The following is a 19,657-nucleotide window of genomic DNA, read 5'->3' on the forward strand; positions in this document are numbered from 1 at the left end:
CGCCGCCGCCGCCATCTTGGCTCGGCCCCCACAGGGCGACGGGCCCCGCCCCCGGGCTCTTATTGGCAGGCGCGGGGCTGCCGCGGGGGGGTGGGGGGGGTGGGGGGGTGGGGGCGGGACCCGAGGCCAGAGCCCGGGAGGGGCGGGGCTACGGGCAGCGGGGCGGGGCTCGGGGCAGCGGCTGCGCATGCGTGCTGGCCGCCCCGCGGGGCGGGGTCGTGCTGCGTTTGTGCAAGGCGGCGGGGTGTGAGCGGTGCGGTGCGCGCGGGGTGCGCGGTGCAGCACGGTGTGAGCTGTGCAATGCCATGTGCGCTGTGCTGTGCAGTGCAGCACCGTGTGCGCCGTGCTGTGCAATGCAACACGGTGTGAGCTGTGCAATGCTGTGCGATGCAACACGGTGTGTGCTGTGCGGTGCAGTGTGCACGGTGCTGTGCAGTGCAGCGCGGTATGCGCTCTGCTGTGCTGTGCAATGCAGCGCGGTGTGAGCTGTGCAATGCTCTGTGCACTGTGCTGCGCAATGCAGCACAGTGCGTGCTGTGCTGTACTGTGCAATGCAGCATGGCGTGTGCTCTGCCATGCTGTGCAATGCAGCATGGTGTGAGCTGTGCAATGCAGTGTGCACGGTGCTGTGCAATGCAGCACCGCGTGTGCTGTGCTGTGCGATGCAACATGGCGCTGCGCAACACAGTGTGTGCTGTACAATGCAACACTGTGTGCTGTGCAATGCAACATGGTGCTGTGCAATACAGCGTGGTGCTGTGTAGCGTAGCTCTGTGCAATGCAACGCAGCACTGTGCAATGTGGTGCAACGTGGCACTGTGCTGTGCTATGTGGTGCTGTTTAGTGCAGCTTTTGGTGGTGATTTGGTGATTTGTGGCCACCACGTGCTGCTGAAGGTTGGGACACTTCTGCGTGGGGTGGAGGCACTGCAGCAGAGCTGTGACAAAGTTGCCTGGTGCTACCTTGCAAACAGGTCTGTTTTTATTTTCACCCCAGTGTGCTTTTCCTTGGTCTCATCTGGCAGACAATAGGTGTAAGGAGAAGGCACAAATAGAAAAGGCAGTCCAGGAGGGATTTCCTAGTGCTGCCCCACGGTGCTGCTGAGAGGTGAGCTAATAAGTAATTTTGGAGAGCGACTTTAATTAAGCATCCCCTGATTGTTCCTGAAAGCAAGACACGTTCAGGTAACAACAAAATCCCGGATTATTTTCTCCATGGGATGTCAGGTTCCCGGGTGCAGGATGGGGGATGCTGGTGGCCCTGCAAACACCTCTGGCCTCCACTAAAGCCACAATTTATCTGGGCTTTAGATTTCCTTGTATGTGCCCTAATGAATGTGTGGTTTGCAGTGGGGTTGCAGCTGTCTGGAAAAGAAAACCTAAAGTGACATTGTGGGGATAAACATCAGCCTTGGATGCATCCCGCCGCATCCTGGGGCTGTTCTCAGCCGGGAAAGTGGGACTCTGCCAACAGCGTCTGCCCTGCCATGAAAACCAGCTTTTTCTGCATTTTTTCATATTCGAGACAAGCAAGATACTAACCTATTCCAATTCCAAAGAGTAGCAAGCTTTAAAAATTAATTCCTTAAATGCAACTATTTTTCTTTTTAATGCTGAGCCTCACTGTAGAGTGGGTGCCCGCAGGGGCACGCTCCGTAGCAGGCTCTGCAGCAAATTGCTATTTTGTGACTGCAAAACCTCGCCATGCCCCTGACACAGAGGCTCCTGTGCCCTCCACACCCAGCTGTGCCCTGGCTTCTTGCTGCCACCACCACCGGGCACTGGTTAGAGCCACTTCAGCTTGGCATTCAACAGGGACAAAGATTTTTTTTTTTTTTTTTTTGCATGCAGCATTATTTCTGTTAAAAGCAGGTGGGTTTTATTTTCGGAAGTGATGTGACCCAACAGCTGCATTCCTATTTGCAGTTTCGTTAATGCCGACGTGAGCTAGCATGAGGTCAGGCCTCGTCACCCGGAGATGCAGGAGCCATCTGTGATGCCTTTGGACACAAGAGGGAGTCCTGAATCACCAAAAACCAAGATTTTGTTTGGGTGATTGTGGACTAAAAGGCTTTTACCTGCACAGAGAAAACAGGTCAGCACCCAGGGGCCTTTGTAAACCCTCCGTGAGCCCAGGGACGTGGGCTTTGGCCATCCACCACGGGGATGGGGCAGTGCCTCGTTTGGGTGCCAAGAGTCAGAGTTTCCCAAAGAACGGTGAATTAACCCAGAAAGCAAGCACCACTGGACAGCCTGCACCTTTCCCATTTTGTGCAGTCTCAGCTAAGTGCAGAAAAGCCAGGAAGCCCTCCCAGTTTGCCTCCATGCTGCTCTTTGGTGCAGCATCAGGACCACACATTTCTCCTGGCCATGGTGCCGAGGCTCCTCCAAGGACATTGTCCCCAGGGCTTGGGGACAGCCAGCATAGGGGACAGGCCCCCAGTGCCCCCGGAGATATTTCAGGAGGGAAATATTGCCTTTCCCACACTGCCCGTTTCGGTTAGGCGCCGGGTTGTCTTCCTAACGCAGCTCGCTGGGGGGTAATAGGCAGCGATAGGTGGCAGTGACATGGTGGCACACGTCCCAGGACAGCCAAGCCCCGCAATAGCTCAGCAAGAGCCAGCTGAAAGGGCCAGATCCTTCCCCCACCAAAGTCACGAGGAGAGTCTGGAGCTGGGGCAGCTCGGCAGCGTCCCCATCCCAAGGCACGCAGGAGAGGCATTCCTGCGGGGCCGGGACGCGGTGGGCTGTCACACCCCCGGGGCTGGCCACGGCCCCCTATATCAGCCGTGCCGGCGGGGCAGCAGCAGCAGAGCGTGACGGTGACAGTGACGTCCCCCAGCCCCTCGCCCACCCTCCCCGTCAGCCATGGATGACATCTACAAGGCAGCGGTGAGTGTCTGCCCTCGGGGCTGTGCGTTTGGGGGGACGGAAAAAGAAGGGAGAATTATCGGGTGGCGTCTTTTAGCGACCGAGGACATGGGGATGGCTCGGGAGGTTTCACGCTGCTCTCATCAGCACGAACCTCCCAACTCTGAGCAGTTAAATGTCTTGGCAAAACCTTGGAGGTGTCAGGGGTGGCTGCTGGTTTCAGCCAAATCAAAGCAGAGCAGTGTTTCCCACAACATGAAGATGATTTGCATGGGTGGAAATGTGATTTGCATGGGTTCAACCTCACCCTCTTGTTTCTGGTGCTTTACAGTCCAAGAGTGCTTTTACCCAATTTCCCCCTTCCTTAGCTGAATGCTTTTCTATGAAATTTGAAAAAAACCCTCCGCTTTGCTCAGGTATTTCCCGATGCCCCCCTCTGCCTCGCCACTCCTATCCCCCCGCTGTCTGCTCCGCAGAAATCCAGGCTGGGGGAGACACTCCCCGGGAATGCCGAGCATCCCAACAGCTGCCGCGGCGCTCACCAGGCAAACCCCAACTTTGGTCCATAATAAGGGCTCATCCTGTAACTTAGACAGAGAGCGACGTGCGGGTGGGATAAGGACGAAAATAGATCCTGGATTGCGTGAATCACTACTGGGTGCCTGGAATTAAAATACGGTGTAAGAGCTTTGGGGTGCTTTTTGTTTTTTTTTTTTTTTTAATATACAGATGGTCAGGTTTGCTTTTAACTCAGAGCTTGAAGAATACATCCTACAAGCACTATTTTAATTCCAAGCATTTTAGAGGGAAAAAAGGTATTGCTCGGTGAAACAAAACTGAAGAAAACAACCAGACGCTGCCACCTGTCCTGTCCTCTGGCCAGCCTTGAGCCTGTAAAGCTGCCCCTCCATGACCTGGGCAGTGCAAAAGGAACAAGGAAAGGCTGCATGGGAACGTGCAGAGTGCCCCAGAAAGCACACAAGAGGGAGAAGAATGTGCCCTGTAAAATCAACAACAAGCCAGCCCTCTCTAATTAAACTTTTTAACGAATCGTCTTCCCTGTGGCTCAAGGAACAGATCCTTGCCTTATTGTTTAGCGACTCCTTGCATGTGATTAGGAAGAAAGGCTGGGGTGCCTTTCTATCCCCAAACGGGTGAAAAAGCAGGACAGCCCTACCTGAAAGATGTGGACTTCAACCCCAAACCTCCTTCCTACCTTGGGTACCCCAGACGTACCCCAGCCAGAATCCTTGGTCAGGGAGACGAGCTCTGAGGATTGGTGGGCTCCAGTAGGGATTTTGCTGCTGGTTTAAAGGCAATGAATAAATAAAAATAGGCAAAATGGGGCAGGCAGAGCTGAGACCGACTGGTTTTTCGTGGATCAATTCCCAAGATTTTTAACTGTAGGAAAGCATTTCCCTGGGGGTGGGGAGGGTGGGGGAATGTCAAGAACTTAATTTTTTCCTGCCCAAGTTCAAATGGAAATGCAGGATGGAGATCAGACCTGAAAAAGCAAAATTCTGTGAGCTTGGTGCCTGCCTTCCTGCCCCACGAGAGGAGAAAGCCATCCCCAGACAGGATGCGGTGGGAAAAAAAGGGATAAAGCCGTGAACAGCATCCATGTCCAGAGGGCACAATAAACAGCTTGGGAGAAAGCTCTGCAATAAACACATCGCCCTATGGTTACAGTACATCTAATTTCCACAGCTCTACATCCTCAGTTTTACAGAAATCCAGCATGTGGTAGTCAAAAAATGCTTTGGAAGTGAGGATTTGTTATTTGCTGCATGTATTAGTGGTAGCAAACCTGGGATGGCATACATTAACATTATATTTGTGCCAGATTTCTTGGTGCAACCATAGAGCCCAATGGGTTTTTGTCTCACCCACTCATGTCTAGATAAGGGTGTGCAAGCACAAAGCTATTTTGGGAACATTTTTCAGCTCTGTTAAGCGGAGCTAAGAGCAGTGCCAGGGACAAGTGTCCGGATAACAGGCTGCGAGGATGCATACCAAAGCCTGGGAACAATCACAGGGCTCATCTTTATCTTCAGCACCTCTCTCATCAGGGCTTATAAATAGTGAGCACAGCCAGAGGGTCAGGTTACCCGAGTGGCCGCAGCCGCGGCCATCAGCCGAGCTGTGGCTGCCCTCGCTCTACCCAAACGTTACCTGCAGTGGGCTTGGGGTTCATCCTGCTGCTGTTGTTAGGGCTCTCTCACCCCAAAAAGGCTCCAAGGGGAGCTAGGTAAGGCTCTCTGACTGCTTTCTGCTAAGATAAAGTACTTTCCCTGCCTCTCGCTGCAAGTAGGAAGGGTTTCCTGATTTTTGCCAAACTGCTTCTCTTTGGGGCAAAAAGCATCATGCTTGCTTTGCAGAGCCATGTGAGCTGGGGATGGGTGCAGGGACACTAAAGGCTGATAACCAGCGTGGGAGAGAAACGTCTTTGTTTGAATGGATGCTCCCGAAGGGGCGGTTGGGTATGGTGGTGGGGTCAGCAGATAGAGCTGAGCACCCTCTGCAGACAGGAGCAAAGCCAAAGAGAGAAATTGACTTCAAGAGGAGCTGTTGGATTCCTCTTTGCTCTCTTCATTGATTGTTTTCATTAATTCAGGCTAAGTAATAAGCTCCCACTGATGGCTGGCAGGGGACGAGTCGGGGCAGGATTTGGAAACAATCTGCCAGCCCATCTCAGCTATGCGGGGTGGCCCCATGGGCCAGTTCTTCCAGCTGCTTCCACCTGTCTCAGTTTACCTTCGCATCCCAGCATGCCAGCTCAGGGACCAGCGATAACTGTATGCCCTGTGCTGTGACCTATCTGTGGCATGTCCCCATTTCACCCCCGGGAGCCCATGTTGCTTGGTGCATACACAGACCAAAGAGTTCCCACAAATGCTGGGCTTCAGGGAGATACTTAAAACAGGCTGAGGCAGAGACCTTTATAAACAGAGACTCTGATGGAAGTAGACAAGATCTTAATGCTTTGGATAGCTTCTTGAATCTAGGCTGAAAAACAGTTAGCAGGGGTGGTCTTGTCCATGGGGAAAAGGATGTTGAACCTCCAGTCCACGTGCGAGCAGCCCTTTTAGGATCAGCAATTAGTGGTGGTAAAGAATACAAATAAATTGCTCTCCGTGTTTTACTTACAGGTTGAGCAGCTGACAGAAGAACAAAAAAATGGTAGGTGCATCTTTAACCTGACATGGCAGCCTAAAGACAAGCTCCCAGGGCTTTTGATCCACCAGGATCACATTCCAGGCAGTTTCTGTGTCCCCCAAGGGAGAGCCCCCCACCCTGGGGCTGTCTCGTGGCGTGAGACCCACACATCTTCCTCCTTTCTCCCCAGAGTTCAAGGCTGCCTTTGACATCTTTGTGCTGGGGGCAGAGGATGGCTGCATCAGCACCAAGGAGCTGGGGAAGGTGATGAGGATGCTGGGGCAGAACCCCACCCCTGAGGAGCTGCAGGAGATGATTGATGAGGTGGATGAGGATGGTAAGAGATTGTCATATCCTCAACTCTCCCAAGCCCCGTCCCCTTGCCCAGTGCTGCCGGCTGCCTGTGGGCAGGATCCGTGCTGGGCACCACACAGCCTGTGGGGAGCAACCTGCAGAGCTGGGCTTTTGATGGACACTGAGCACCCCCAACATCTCAGTGTGGTTCCTTTATGAAACTTCCAGGCTAATAAACATGATAAAAATGATTATCCCTATCATGACTGGACTGCTTGAATCAATTTGGGGAGATTATTGCTTATATCAGAATTGCTCGGATCTATTTAATAAAGGGGCTGAATGTAGCAACTGGCATTTCACAAATGCCACAATTCAACTTCTATCAGCCCGGAAATCTTTCACTGCTGGAATGTGTACATACATACACATGCACACATTAATAACAGTTAATATTGATTAAATCAGCATAAACACATGCAAAAACCACTGTGTGCAGGTTGGGCAGAAATATACTAAGTAACTGGAAAATAAAAAAGCAGTTAAAAATCAGGCAAAGAGAGAAATGTCTCAGTGTCGTTGAAAACAACAGCACTATACTACCGGTGCAAAAATACACTGCATGAATACCTGCCTCCTGGAGCTTTTGTTATTAATATCTAGATGAGACTGACAGGTACCTCCATAGCAGGAATTCCCATTTCTCAGTACTTCCAGCAGCACATTCAGTTCATTTTACCCTGGCGAAAAAATGACTGGAAAAGGTAAAAAATGTGATAAATTCAGTCCATGGCCTCAGTCACTCACTCCAGCAGCCTGCAAGCTGCAGGGCTGCTCTCCTGAGTTTTGCTCCTCAGTTACTAATGGGAAGACTGACCTCTTGCTTGGCTTTGCCCATCCACTCACTATCCATTGGTGTTTATTCCACCTGCAGGCAGTGGCACTGTGGACTTTGATGAGTTCCTTGTTATGATGGTCCGGTGTATGAAAGATGACAGCAAAGGAAAAACTGAAGAGGAACTCTCAGATCTCTTCAGGATGTTTGATAAGTAAGAGCCATGACCACAACATAGGTGATGGGAGCGGTGAAATGGCCCCAACTTGCCCTCCCGAGCATGTTGGTCCCCTCCTGAGCTCTTCTGTCCTCACACAGGAATGCTGATGGCTACATCGACCTTGAGGAGCTGAAGATCATGCTACAGGCAACCGGAGAGACCATCACTGAGGACGACATAGAAGAACTGATGAAAGATGGGGACAAAAACAACGATGGCAGGATTGACTACGACGGTAAGGAGTCTTTCTTGCCTGAAGTTCGCTTGTGAACCCTTGGCAGCTCCCATGGTTGCAGCTTTGCCTCCAGGGTCGGGTGTGAGGTTGTGCAGGCAGAGCTAGGCAATACAACTGATCCCAGTCCGGCTTTCTATGGGCTGGGGGGTTTCTCAGACTTGCAAAACATTTGCAAGGACCAGGGGCTCCCTTAACTCTCTCCACTGACCCTGTGAAGCAAACCTGGTTTTCACCAGAGACCTGCCCGTCCTCTACTGCCACCTAAACGCAAGCACCAGCCCAGAAGGGCTCTTCTTTTGAATACAGTGCTGCCCAAAAGGCTCCTGGACCCCTTCTGAGCTGAGTCTGTGGCCAAGGGCAACCCTGGGCACTGCTAACGTTTCCATCAGCAGTCACGAGGAGCTCTCGCCACGTCCAGGGGAGGAGTAGCCATCCCTTGGCCTCTCACACATCGGTGGGATGGAAAAAGAGAAATGGCTATGGAAGGCTGCCAAGAGTGTACTCCAGCAGCTGTGAAAGCACTCTAGTCCCACCTAACAGCCCTCGTCTCCAATGTCTCCCCCTTGGCAGAGTTCCTGGAGTTCATGAAGGGAGTTGAATAAATCAAAGGCCAGATCAACAGCCTGGATCTCCTAAACCCCTCCAGCTCCGTGGCTCAGCTCCTGGGTTCGATCCCCTGGCTACCGGCATGAAGACTGAGTGCTGAGAAGGGTGGCCATCAGGAAAATAAAGCGCGTTGATACCGAGTGCCTCTGATGGTCATTCCTTGGCAGTTAAGCAAGGGCCGCACCTCACAACTGAGGGCAACACTCCTCAGTATTGCAAGTGCCTGGCGGGAAGCCGCCATTTTGTGTCACCGTCATGCCACATCTACTCACCAAACCCACATGGTGAGTGCAGCAGGGGCCGGCACTGGTATCTGCTGGTTTAACTGGAGCCTGCTGCTTTAACTGGAGTGTCGGCAGCATTTTAGTGATGAAACATGAATTAACAACCACTTATGCCATCAACAAAACCCTTTGTGAGAGACACCTCCTCTCCTCCCCAATGTCACCACGGCTGTCCCAAAGGGATGTCTCTCCCTCTTCCCTGCCATCCTGATGTCTACCCTGTGGTGTACAGAGAAGTAAAACCTCTATTTTATTTGGAAACACTAATAAAAGCCAATCCTAAGGCAGACTGGGTGCCTTCTTCCAGTCTCACACTGCCCTGTGAAAAGCAGGTGGCACTGTGAGAGACCAGCACCATGGCCCAACGGCACCTCACACCGAAACTGAACCCCACCATTTTGCCCTTAGAAATCACATCCATTTGGGCCCCAGGGGTTCTGAGCAGGGCACGACCCTGATACAGCCTCAAGAGCCACACACAGGGTGGCAGCAGATTCAGGAAGACGAGCGGTACTGTCCCTGATGCCCCAGGCACTGTCTTCTCTCTTCCCAAGGAAGCGTGGCATTCCTGCAGCATTAGCAGCTCTGCCTGCACATAGCTGCCTCCTGCCATTGAATTACACCCCAGCACGGCTCACACATTGCATTCATGTTGCTAAAATCAAACGTTTACCCAAGCAAAATAAACATTGGCAGGGCACAGCACCAGGCTGTTCTGGTGCAAGCACTGGAGGTGCTGCCCTTGACCCCAGGGGAGATGCCACCACCATCCTTGCTTCTTCCTTTCCTCTTAAAACACATCTTCTCCATGGAAACAACACATTGAGCAGCTGTGTTTTTGATCTGACACACATACTCATTCAAGGCAGTACTGAAATACTGTTAATTCAAACTAAGCAGGCTTGAGGTTAAAACTGGTGATGCGAGGGTGCAAGAGTGGTTGGTTGGAAGGACATAGCTCTGTTTTTCCTCTGGACAAGTGCCAAATGTTTTACCCAAGCAGGCTTTGTAACGTCAGAGAAACTAAGGAAATGAACTTGGGCAGGAGATTTTCCTTAAAATCCAGGATATTTTAGGAATACTCCTAATGCAAACATCTGGAAGACCCAGAAGGCCTCCCTGAGCATCCTGAGTCCTTGGTGCCTTGGCTCCTAGGCCAGAGTAGAGCTGGGGCCAGCAAGGGGCCTGTGCTGCATCTCTCTATGTGCGTTCAGTGCTACTACCCAAAGGCAAGAGTCATGCCAACCTTCCCACCCCAGCTGGAACCCACCTCAGACCCACCTGCATTTGAGTCTCCTTTAGAAAGGCTCTGAGAAGGGACAATGGCTCCCTGACTTCCCCCTGAGCTCACCCCAAAGATTTTGATGATTCCGCAGAACTGCAGCTGCAGCAGAAGCCAATGAAGATAAAGAAAGGTGTTGGGTTGAAGTGTTGTGGTGGGAAAGACTGTTGTTACTGTCTTCTGTCTCCAGTGAACCTGTTGCTCTGATGATCTTGAAGATTTTCCTCCAACCTAGATGGTTCTATGATTATCATTTTCCACCTCCCAAGCAGCACAAGTCATTTCACAAGTCCCACTGAGAGCTACTTCTAAGGAAACACCTGAAACATTTTACATAGGCCTGGAAACCTGCACAGAAGTGCAGACACCCGGGCCTCAGCCATGCTCATAACTATTGCAATGCCACAGCTATAAAATGATTTCTTTTTCTTTCTGACTAGCCCAGAAAGGTGTCAGGGACACCAAATCTCCCCACAGCCACCCAGCCTACAGGCAACCCATACCCACATTTCATCTCAGCAGGTACCACCAACAGCCCCATTGTCTTCCTCTGTCCCGACCAAATCCCAATACCCAACAGGGACATCTCCAAGACATTTACCACCGCTTAAGAACAGGCTTTGCCTCACTGAATGGTGAACAAGAGAAGAAATCAGGAACTTTCCCAGATTAACCCCTCTCCTTTTGTCCTTCTTGGTGGCCTGGGGGAAGGTTTGGACTGTTGTGACCCCAGGGAAAAGGAGGCTGCAGAGGCTGGGGGGAGGCACCCAGCCACGTCTCAGCTCTCTACCCTTTGTCCAAGAGCCCCAGGAGTAAGGGCACGGGCAGCAGTGACCCACAACAACCTCACTGACTGCCCCACTCTTTTCCCTGAGAGCAAAACTGGGATGGTGGTGGCTGGACAGGAAGAGGACCAAGGTCTTGTAGCAGCTGAAACTTCTCCGTAGAAGAGCAGCTGTGCTGGGGAATATTTGGGCTTTTTCAGACCTTAGACCAGACGCGCCAGCAGGTCAGCACATGAAGTCAGAAAAACTGCTGCAAGATCCATTTGTCTCAGCACACTGACTGTTCTCCAAGAGTAAGCCAGCAAATGCCATGGGGTGGAGTGCTGTGGGTGGATCTCACTGCTGGCTAAAACACAGGAGCAACTGCATTAGGAATGTAACACAACTTGACACACGGCCGAGCGACTTAGATGGCTGACAAACCTGTAACTAGCACAGGACCAGCTCGGGTAAACCTAGGGGATATGCATGGAGCCGTGCTAATGATGACAGAAAAACACCCAGAAGTCCACCCATCTATGTAACTCCAAACAAATTTGCAGTTTTCCCTGCATGTTTTTGTTAAATTCTGGTGCCAGAGACATCCAAGGAATGGGACACATACACAAGCACTACTTGGAAAAAAAAATAAAAATAGTCATCAAAATATCCACACTTTTTTTTTTTTTTTAATTAGGCAAAAAGCCATTCAATGCTCCATAACAGCCCACAAATCTGTGTTATCTTAACCACCTGACCCCCCCCTTAAGAAAGGGTGCTGTGCTGCCAGGTGACAGCAGTACGTGCCACCAGACACAGCCGCAGTTCTCAGGCCATTTGCTCTGCTCAATTTAGCTGACAGTAGATTTAATTCCTACCCTGGTTTACAGCTTTTTCAGCATACTCAAGGTGTCTCTCAGTAAAACTTTGCTGTATGGACTGACTAAATGATAACAGAGAACATTTTGTAGGCATACCACTAATAAAACATAGGCATCTCTCCTACAATTATGCATTTGCCACCATGGCAGCAGCAGTGAACTGAGCCATGGCAGAGAAACATCTCACTGTGCCAAATCAAATACCCTGTCATAAAGGAATGACTGCAACAGCTCTGAAACTTGGGCAAAGCAGAACTCATGTTCTGTTCACTTATTTTTTGCTTGAGCACAATACTGAAAGGTGGTGAAGGGAGCAGAGCAATGTGTGTCCAGTCCTGCTTTTCATTTTCACAACGAACATCCACATCCCTGGTGATTACCCTGCCCCTTCAGAGCCTTTCCCACTGCTTTGTTTTTTCCCCTGCATTTCTGTACTCTTCCCCTTCAGTGCAATTGCTCACCTTTGCACAATGAGCTATTCACTATTTGGTTACGTGCCCTTCGCACCCTATTTTTTTATTTTCACTGAACGGAAAAAAGGAGCCGAATTAGAACTTACTGAGTCCTCTTCATTGCAAAGGGAAGAAGTCATCAGCAGCAAGTACAAAACATGTAACCTGATGTACGGCAGTAGCTAAGCAGAGAGACTCTCTCAAACACATTGGCTTCCTGTGGGATACCAAGCACTTAGTCATATGAGTTTTGAAGTTTTTAAATGTCAAAGATGACAGAGCTGTGCATAATGGGAATAGCTTCAAGTGGGCCACAGCTGCCAGTTCCCTCTCCTGTGCTCTGCAGATATAATCCTCCCAAAAAGAATCATTGGACTGCCTCAACCAACACAAAGCAAGACAGAATTTAGATGATTTCACAGGCGAGTGAAAGCACCTAAGACCCACCATGGAGCCACGTCAGCACAGACGCCCATTTGCAGCTTTCCCTTCTGGGCTGGCACAATGCCTGCCACAAGGAAGGGAAGGAGGGAAGTCATGAACTGAGCTGTCACGGGGTCAGAAATTGTGATGGGTGATATAAGCGATGTCCAGGCAGTGTCCTGCAGGACCACCACGTGTACAGGGAGATCGCGGTGGGGTGCAGACGACAACAAACCTGACACCGAGCTGCCGTGGAAGCTCACAAATTCTTGTCTCTCGCTTCACAATGATGCCTGGATTAAGGTTACGTTCCTCTGTGCTGCATTTTGTCACGCAGCCGCTATTTTGGTCAGAAAGTCAGCAAGCCCATATTTGGGAAGCTGTCCCTCTGAAGGGCAGCATGAAGGGCAGCAAGATGAAAAGACTGCATCGAGGCAGGCCTGGGCCGGTTCTGTGGAGCCACTGGAAGCCTGGTTTTCCCCCTCTGCTTCTCATTAACGTGCCAAGATCCGTTTCACAGTCCAACCCCTGCCTTTCTCTCTTCCCTCAAACCACATCCTGTGGGTGTATTATTCTCAAAGCATGAGCCCTCTGGGGAAGACGCAGAGATGAAATCCGCCTTCTTAGACAGGAAAGCCTTAGTGGGAGATTTAAAAGGTAGAACTGAAAGCAGGTTGGATATCTGTGGACACATGGGCGAAGGTGCAGCAAAACACCAAACCATCTCTTTAGAAATTGTGTTTTCTTTTACTTACTGTCACAGGGCAGACCAGCAGCACACTCCTTCGTTCAGGTGGGTGGACCAGACACTTCACCTCCTCCGACACCAGCAGCATCCTGAGGCGAGGTGCCTGTTAACGGGAACTGCAGCTATGGCATCTTGCTTTTGTCGACAATCTCACTCGAAGGAAGGCACCTGCCATACAGCTCAAAGACCACTGATGCTGAAAGGTACTCGGGTATCACTGGTGCTATCAAGATTTAAGCACTCTGGAGCTGTCCCTAGGTGACTTATGGGTTGCCAAAAAACTTTACAGGGATGATTGCCATCACCAGGAACCTCTCCAAGGCAAGCACAGGCTTTTGGCTCACCTGAAGGCAGCAGGGACCAGGCAGCCTTTCTGTCCCAGCTATTTAGCAGATTCTTCTACGCAGTGATACAAACGGGGTGACCACTCACTCTCCAAGCCCCCCAGCACATCACCCCTTCCTACCCACATGTTGCTCTCGCACAGCCACGAAGTTCTTCCAGAAGAGAAACTTCAACCTCCAGAAGAGTCCAAGAGATGCCTGCAGCAGGAATCATACAGGTGGGGGCTGCACTTTCCTCAGACTGCAAGAACCCTCAACTCCTGAGATTTAAGTTAGTAAATCACTTTATATTGCTTGTTTTACAGCTGAGTGGTATTTTTATCAGTCAAAAAAATTTGAGAAGCGTTCGGAAATCAGGAAAAGTCTTGTGGAATCACTTCAGGCCACACATAATTCAAGGTAATTACCTTGTTTCAAAACGGTATTTCATTCCAGTAATTAGCTAAACTATTTTAAAAAAGTCACTTACACTAATTGGATGTTTTGCTTCACTTTTTTTCCATCCAGCAGGTGTTTTGCTGCTATACCGGAAAGTCACAAGTTACTTGCTTACTTCCAGCTCTTGAGCTGATTAGTGAATTTACACCACCAGGTGGACAAGTCTTGCAATTACAATTTCAGGAAAGGTCCATTGCCTTTTAACAGGCGGTTCGCTTCCGTACCAAAACCACTCACCTTGAACCAGCTCTGCTAACTGGTGTGACCTGGAAAGCCAAGTCCACCTCTATCTACGTGGCAGTAACAACCCTGTCCTGGCACCACATCTCCTGTGCCACTCCCATGAGTGCTGGCACCAGCCAGCAAGCTTCATCAGGTAGGGACTTTTTTTTGTTACAGCAGCTATGAAAATCTGGCTATTTTATATTGTCCTATATCCCTTACCACACTTTACTTGAAGCATTTTAGAAAACACTACAAACCACTTCTATTAATTGCTACAACCTCTAACACTGTAGCTGGCGCTCAAAACCCTCCCGTTTCTCAGGATTGCTGTTGCTGTAGCTACCCCACCTAACAGTAAAGCAGCAGATGCTTGGATAGCCCTTGGAAGCCTGATCTTGCTCTGACAGCACTGAGAACTACTGCAAAAATTGCAGTATGAGAGCTCTGAACGTGCACGCCAGTATCAAAATCAGTTCTACCTTCACTGAATACTATCATCTAAGAGCCCGAGCAACACAAAACACGTTGCTTCTTGTTTATATTTTAAAGCTTCACTCTATACCATTCCACAAACTGAAAACAGGCTGCCAACTTGTAGGTGTTCATAACCCGTACCACAAACTGCAGCACTGAGGAGGCAGCAACTGTTTTAGCTCATACATCTGGAGGCTGAGAATACTGATACACAACCCCTCCTGCTGACCTGCCAGAGAACAAAGCCACACACTAGCTGCTACACGCTGACGTGATGACACGACTGGCATTTAAAATACAGCTCAGGACATTTTTGAAGGTTCTCCTCAAATTCAGGAGGTGAAGACTTAGTTATGTCCAATTTTATTTGTACAAAATGTTTTAACACATGACAACAGGAAAACTGGTTCTTTGTCTTAAACCACGTCAGTCCTTTTTCTGGAGAGCTGCCTGCTTGGCATTGTTGGCCTGCATCTTCTTCAGCCCCTTCTTGTTGTGCTTCTTTGCAAATCTCATGTTCCTCAGAAACTTGGGATCAACCTATAAAAACGAAGGAAAAAGATAAGACACGCTGTAGAAAAGACGCAAGTAAAAACGTTTCCATTATGCTTCAGTGATTTCCGAATGCCAGCTGCAATTAATTCAAGTAAGTTTTCTCATTTGGTTTTCTTATTTCAACAGAATTCTTTTAACCAAGTATAGCCATCCTTTAAACTATTTTCCTTCATTTCTAAACAAAGAAGAATCCCAAGCCCCAGTAATATAGAAAGAACAGGATAAATTGAGTAAAAACGTAAACAAGACAAACTTCATTTCTGTGTCATGATACATTCTTAATCAAAAGCATCACAAACAAATCTTGCCAGGTGAGCATACATACATGCAATCCTTTGGCAAAGATCAACACCATCTCCTTGGGCCTTTCTTTTTTATATTAAAGGAAAAATATACCACCATGGAGGAGAGCTGCTCCTTATTTTTTTGTCCACTAGTGGCTCACAACATATCCTTTCATGGCTAGGAGCAATTCTCAGAAATGTCAGCGTCCCACTGAGAAACATCCATTACTTTGCTGAAAGCAGCATTTCACCTGGTCCACACAGGATTTTTGCCATCTCAAGTCACACGCTCTTGGTGAGAGGACACACTCAGAAACAGCCCAGCTGTTTTCAGGGTGCTGAGACCTCACTGAGCTAGGCAAAAGACAAGCTTTTACATCACTTCTGAAAAGCCGATCATCACATCTACAAGGCAAACGGAACCACAGCCCCCTCCAAAGCCAGAACATCCTGCTTTTTCTGTCCCTTTCAAAGGTGGAGAAAGACAGTGGTGTACCATGTGTATAACCTCAAAAAAAGCAGGGTTTTGCCATTTCCATGTGCACCATCCAGAAAAGCCAACTCCTCTCACTTTCTGAATGAGCTTCTGTGTGTTAGTACAGCCACTGAAACAACGCTGGAGGGTACAGAAGAGACACAGCAGGAATCAAAGCAGAAAAGAGCAGTGAAACAACTGATGTGCGACAGAGACAAAATTTACCAATGACTCAAAATTAGTTTTTGTAGACGTGCAATGTGGATTTCACACGGGTTAGAACTATCACCGCTGCCAGCAAGGTAAGCACACGATGAGAGACCCCCAGTGGTTCTGACCCTCCAAAACACAAGCCCCCATCTGCTAAAAAGCTGACAATCAAAGAAACACCAAGGCTGGATTTTATCACGCGAACGATCAGCCCAAAAACATTAACAGACATACTCACCCCTTTAAGAGACTCGTATCTATGGGACCTGGGTTTCTTGATGCCATTCCTGTGCCACTTGCGGGCTACGCGGAAGACAAGGAAACAACTCAAATTAAAACTCCAACCACAGTTAAATAGCTGCACCAGCCTCCTTTCAAATCTCCACCAAAACTACAAGTCACCCAACCCTTCGCACCCTGGCTAGGTTCAGGCGAGGGCAGCACCTCTCCCCCCTTGGCACTGCAGCCCCGTACCCACGGATTTGGGGCCGCTCCTCACCAGAACGCGAGGGGAGCTGCCCCCGCACACACCTCAGCCCCCAGGCGGCCCCAGCAGCAGCCTCGCTGACAGGGCCGTGCCCGGCCCCGCGCCCCCCCGCCCCCCGGCCCCGACTCACACTGGTTGTGCGTGGTGTGGTTCTTGGACTTGGCCATGGCTGCACCTGCGGGACACGGACACGGACACGGGGCTCGGATCGGCTCGCACGGCTCCCCGCCTCCCCTCCCAGCCCGCCGCGCCGATCGCGGGCCGCGGATGGCGGCGGATCGCGACCGATCGCGACACTCACCCAAACGCAGCCGCTACCGCCGCACCGGAAGAGAAAGGCCCGGCGCCGGGGCTGCTGGGAAATGGCGGCCGCCCGCACCGGAACCCCGGCACGCTCCGGTGCGCAACACGCACCGCCCGCAGCTTGGTTCCGCCCTAAAGCCGCCCCCGGGCCCGGCCCCTGCGGAGCAGCACGGTGCCCCCCCGCAACATGGCCCCCGACAAGACGTTCCCCGCTGAAATTGCTTCAGATAGCCGGGGTGGAAGGAAGAAAACAGCCCCTGGCCGCCCTGCCATCCCTCCAGCTCGTCGCCTCGTCCTGTCGTAAAAACGGGAAAAATAAGTTACCCGTGACAGTTGGGGAAAGTGGCCAGGCTGAAATGAAACCAGCCAGGAAAAAGAAAGCTAACACAATTTAATTTCAGTACTTATTTCCAGCGAAATCTAAGTTGCACGTTTTTAGCTGTGTTAGTTCCCTCTGGGCAGCTGCTGCGGGCACAGGGTGTACAAATAGATGGAAATAGCACTGCTGCAGGCACGGTGCAGCGGGACAGCTCGGGCAAGCTGCTCCCCAAATCCTTCTCCATGTGCAAACTTCCCCTCACAGCCCAACAAGAGGAGCTTGGCGGCTGACAAAAGCGAATCCTAGAAAAACATTTGCCCCCGCTGCGTTGCAGAAGGCAGAAGCAGGCACCCTGCCCTTACCGTTGCCACTGGATTAAGAAAACTCTTGACCTTTTTCACTCACTTCTGAGCTTTCCTTACCAGGAAGAAACAGAAGTTTTTATTTTACAGTCTCAGCAATCCTCTTTCAAGTAAAATAAAACTGTGGCGCTGCAGTCCCTTTATGGGTTTGAGCATGGTACCTTCAGGGTTGTTTATAACACACTGTAAGCAAATGCAGAATACCAAAAAAGAAAAGATGACCCAGGGAAGAATACCAAAAAGGAAAGGATGATCCAGGGCAGGATCAAGCCCATCATGCACTGTTGGGTGGTTGTGACCCCTTGAGTCTCTCCCAAGCTCTAATGAGCTGCTGTGTCTCCAATTACAGCCTCACCAAGACCGATCAGCTGGTTTGAAATCTTCAACCATGCTTTTAGAGATTAGAGACATAATTAGTGCATGTTATCCTGCGTGTCATCCATTACAAGAGCTGCACTCATTAAAAAAGGTGGTAATTATTACTGCTGCAAAACAATTCTGAAAAAAAAAATAAAAATCATAAGTTAAAACAAAAATCTCTAAGTGTCTCTGACAACAGTGTCCTCTCTGTTGATGCCCTCACATTACACAATTCATCCCTGTTGGGTTTGATGTGGCTTTTGCGCTGATGCCCATGGGTATAGATCAGAAAAGCATTGCTGCTTTCTGAGAAACCACCTGAAAAGAGAGGTGGGCAGGACTTTGTTGACGTCTGACATGGCATTTTGGTGGTGTCCTGATATTTATGGAAGATGGGCATGGGAGAAACTTCTCCCAGCATTTCCTGGTTCTGCCCCAGCCCATGGTGAAAGGCAGGCAGAACATGGGGTGCCCTTAGTGCCAACACATCCACATTCTGGTCAGGTGCTGGCTGGAAGGAGCCCAGAGGACTTTGCTTGACATGGGCTTTGGAGCCTTCCTAAAAACTGCTGAGCTACTGGGAAGGGGGAGAAGGCAAATGGGGCTTGGCTGTGGTGTAAGCCCACACCAGCAATGCTGGAGGGGAGTAGGGATGAAGGATGGTCCCCAGGGGCAAAAGGCCCTGGAGAAGCCACCTGGAGAAGCGGGGACACCAGGACATAGAGGCACTAGAGGGAGCCTGAGCCTAACAGATGCCACTTTGGGCTCAAAGAGGGAGCACCGGTCCCACTCAGGGAGAAGGAACATCTCCAGCAAATAACAGCAGGACATGCAGAAACTTCCCAATCCTACCCGACTGTGGCTTTTTTGCTCTGACATCCATTATAATTTTCTTAAAGACATGAAGGAGGTCGTAAAAAATTATTTTGCTTGTTGAAAATGCCAGCCAGCCTACAGTCTGGCTCTCCTCAAACCTGACCCTCATTGGGCCAGCAAACACGACGTCCCCAGCATCCCCAGTGCCTGGGGGAGCTGTTCCTAAAAAGATGAGACAAAATGGTGACAACTGGTGGCAATCATCAGGCTGGGGTTTCAAGAGAAGAGGGGATTTCTGGAGCAGAAGTGTCCCTAAGGGGGCTGGGAGCTAGTGGTGCTGCCCTGCAAGTGCTGATGGCAGGGACATGGGAACAGCCCAGGCTTGTGTGCTCCACGGGGTTGGCTCAGTTAGGAGAAGAGGGGCACTGGGAGACGCTGGGAACTACATTTATTTTATTCCGCCCAACCCTCCCCCGCCCCCCCCCCGCCCAGCAATATTTTCATTGCATTTGCTTTGGATGAGGAAGACGGTCACGGGTAAGCATGATCCAAAACGAGCTTCCCACCGGGCCTGCCACCTCCTCTGCTCCCCCCAGAGCTGCCACTGCTCACAACCCTTTTCCATCCTTCCACCTCCGCACCTTCCTTGGGAGGACAGTCCATGCTGGTGGCCCACGTCATGGTCACTCAGCCTGAGACACACCAGGAGCCAGCCAAGCTGCCAGAAGGAGTAGCATTGCGTTTCCTCTTGCCTACACCCTGGATACTTCTTCTGGCTGGGCTCATTGCTGGAGACCTCATGCAGGGCTGGGGTTAGAACCATGTTTTCTTGGAGAAGAACTTGGTTCCTTGTGTTCGTCACAGAAGGAGCATCCCCTGGTGCAGATAAATTCCTTCTTGGTGGAAGAAGGAAGGCTTCCCCTCTTCTCTTGGATATGGTGGGGATGGGGAGGGA

At 50.4% G+C, this 19,657-nt stretch overlaps 2 protein-coding genes across 2 annotated transcripts; one reads left to right on the forward strand and one right to left on the reverse strand.

Moving 5' to 3' along the window:
• Window positions 1-2,648: 2,648 nt before the first annotated feature.
• On the forward strand, window positions 2,649-8,357 carry TNNC1 (troponin C1, slow skeletal and cardiac type). The gene is made up of 6 exons (XM_035546704.2): window positions 2,649-2,891; window positions 6,020-6,050; window positions 6,217-6,363; window positions 7,255-7,369; window positions 7,474-7,610; window positions 8,181-8,357. The coding sequence occupies exons 1-6, from the start codon at window positions 2,868-2,870 to the stop codon at window positions 8,210-8,212; spliced, it is 486 nt and encodes a 161-aa protein (XP_035402597.1). The 5' UTR covers window positions 2,649-2,867; the 3' UTR covers window positions 8,213-8,357.
• Window positions 8,358-14,878: 6,521 nt separating this feature from the next.
• On the reverse strand, window positions 14,879-17,000 carry RPL29 (ribosomal protein L29). Its single transcript, XM_035547058.2, has 4 exons — window positions 16,844-17,000; window positions 16,673-16,717; window positions 16,294-16,358; window positions 14,879-15,071 (listed from the first exon to the last, which is right to left on the reverse strand). The coding sequence occupies exons 2-4, from the start codon at window positions 16,707-16,709 to the stop codon at window positions 14,958-14,960; spliced, it is 216 nt and encodes a 71-aa protein (XP_035402951.1). The 5' UTR covers window positions 16,710-16,717; window positions 16,844-17,000; the 3' UTR covers window positions 14,879-14,957.
• Between the last annotated feature and the right edge of the window lie 2,657 nt (window positions 17,001-19,657).

The sequence above is a fragment of the Cygnus atratus genome, chromosome 10, assembly GCF_013377495.2.
Source record: "Cygnus atratus isolate AKBS03 ecotype Queensland, Australia chromosome 10, CAtr_DNAZoo_HiC_assembly, whole genome shotgun sequence".
Classification (NCBI taxonomy): domain Eukaryota; kingdom Metazoa; phylum Chordata; class Aves; order Anseriformes; family Anatidae; genus Cygnus; species Cygnus atratus.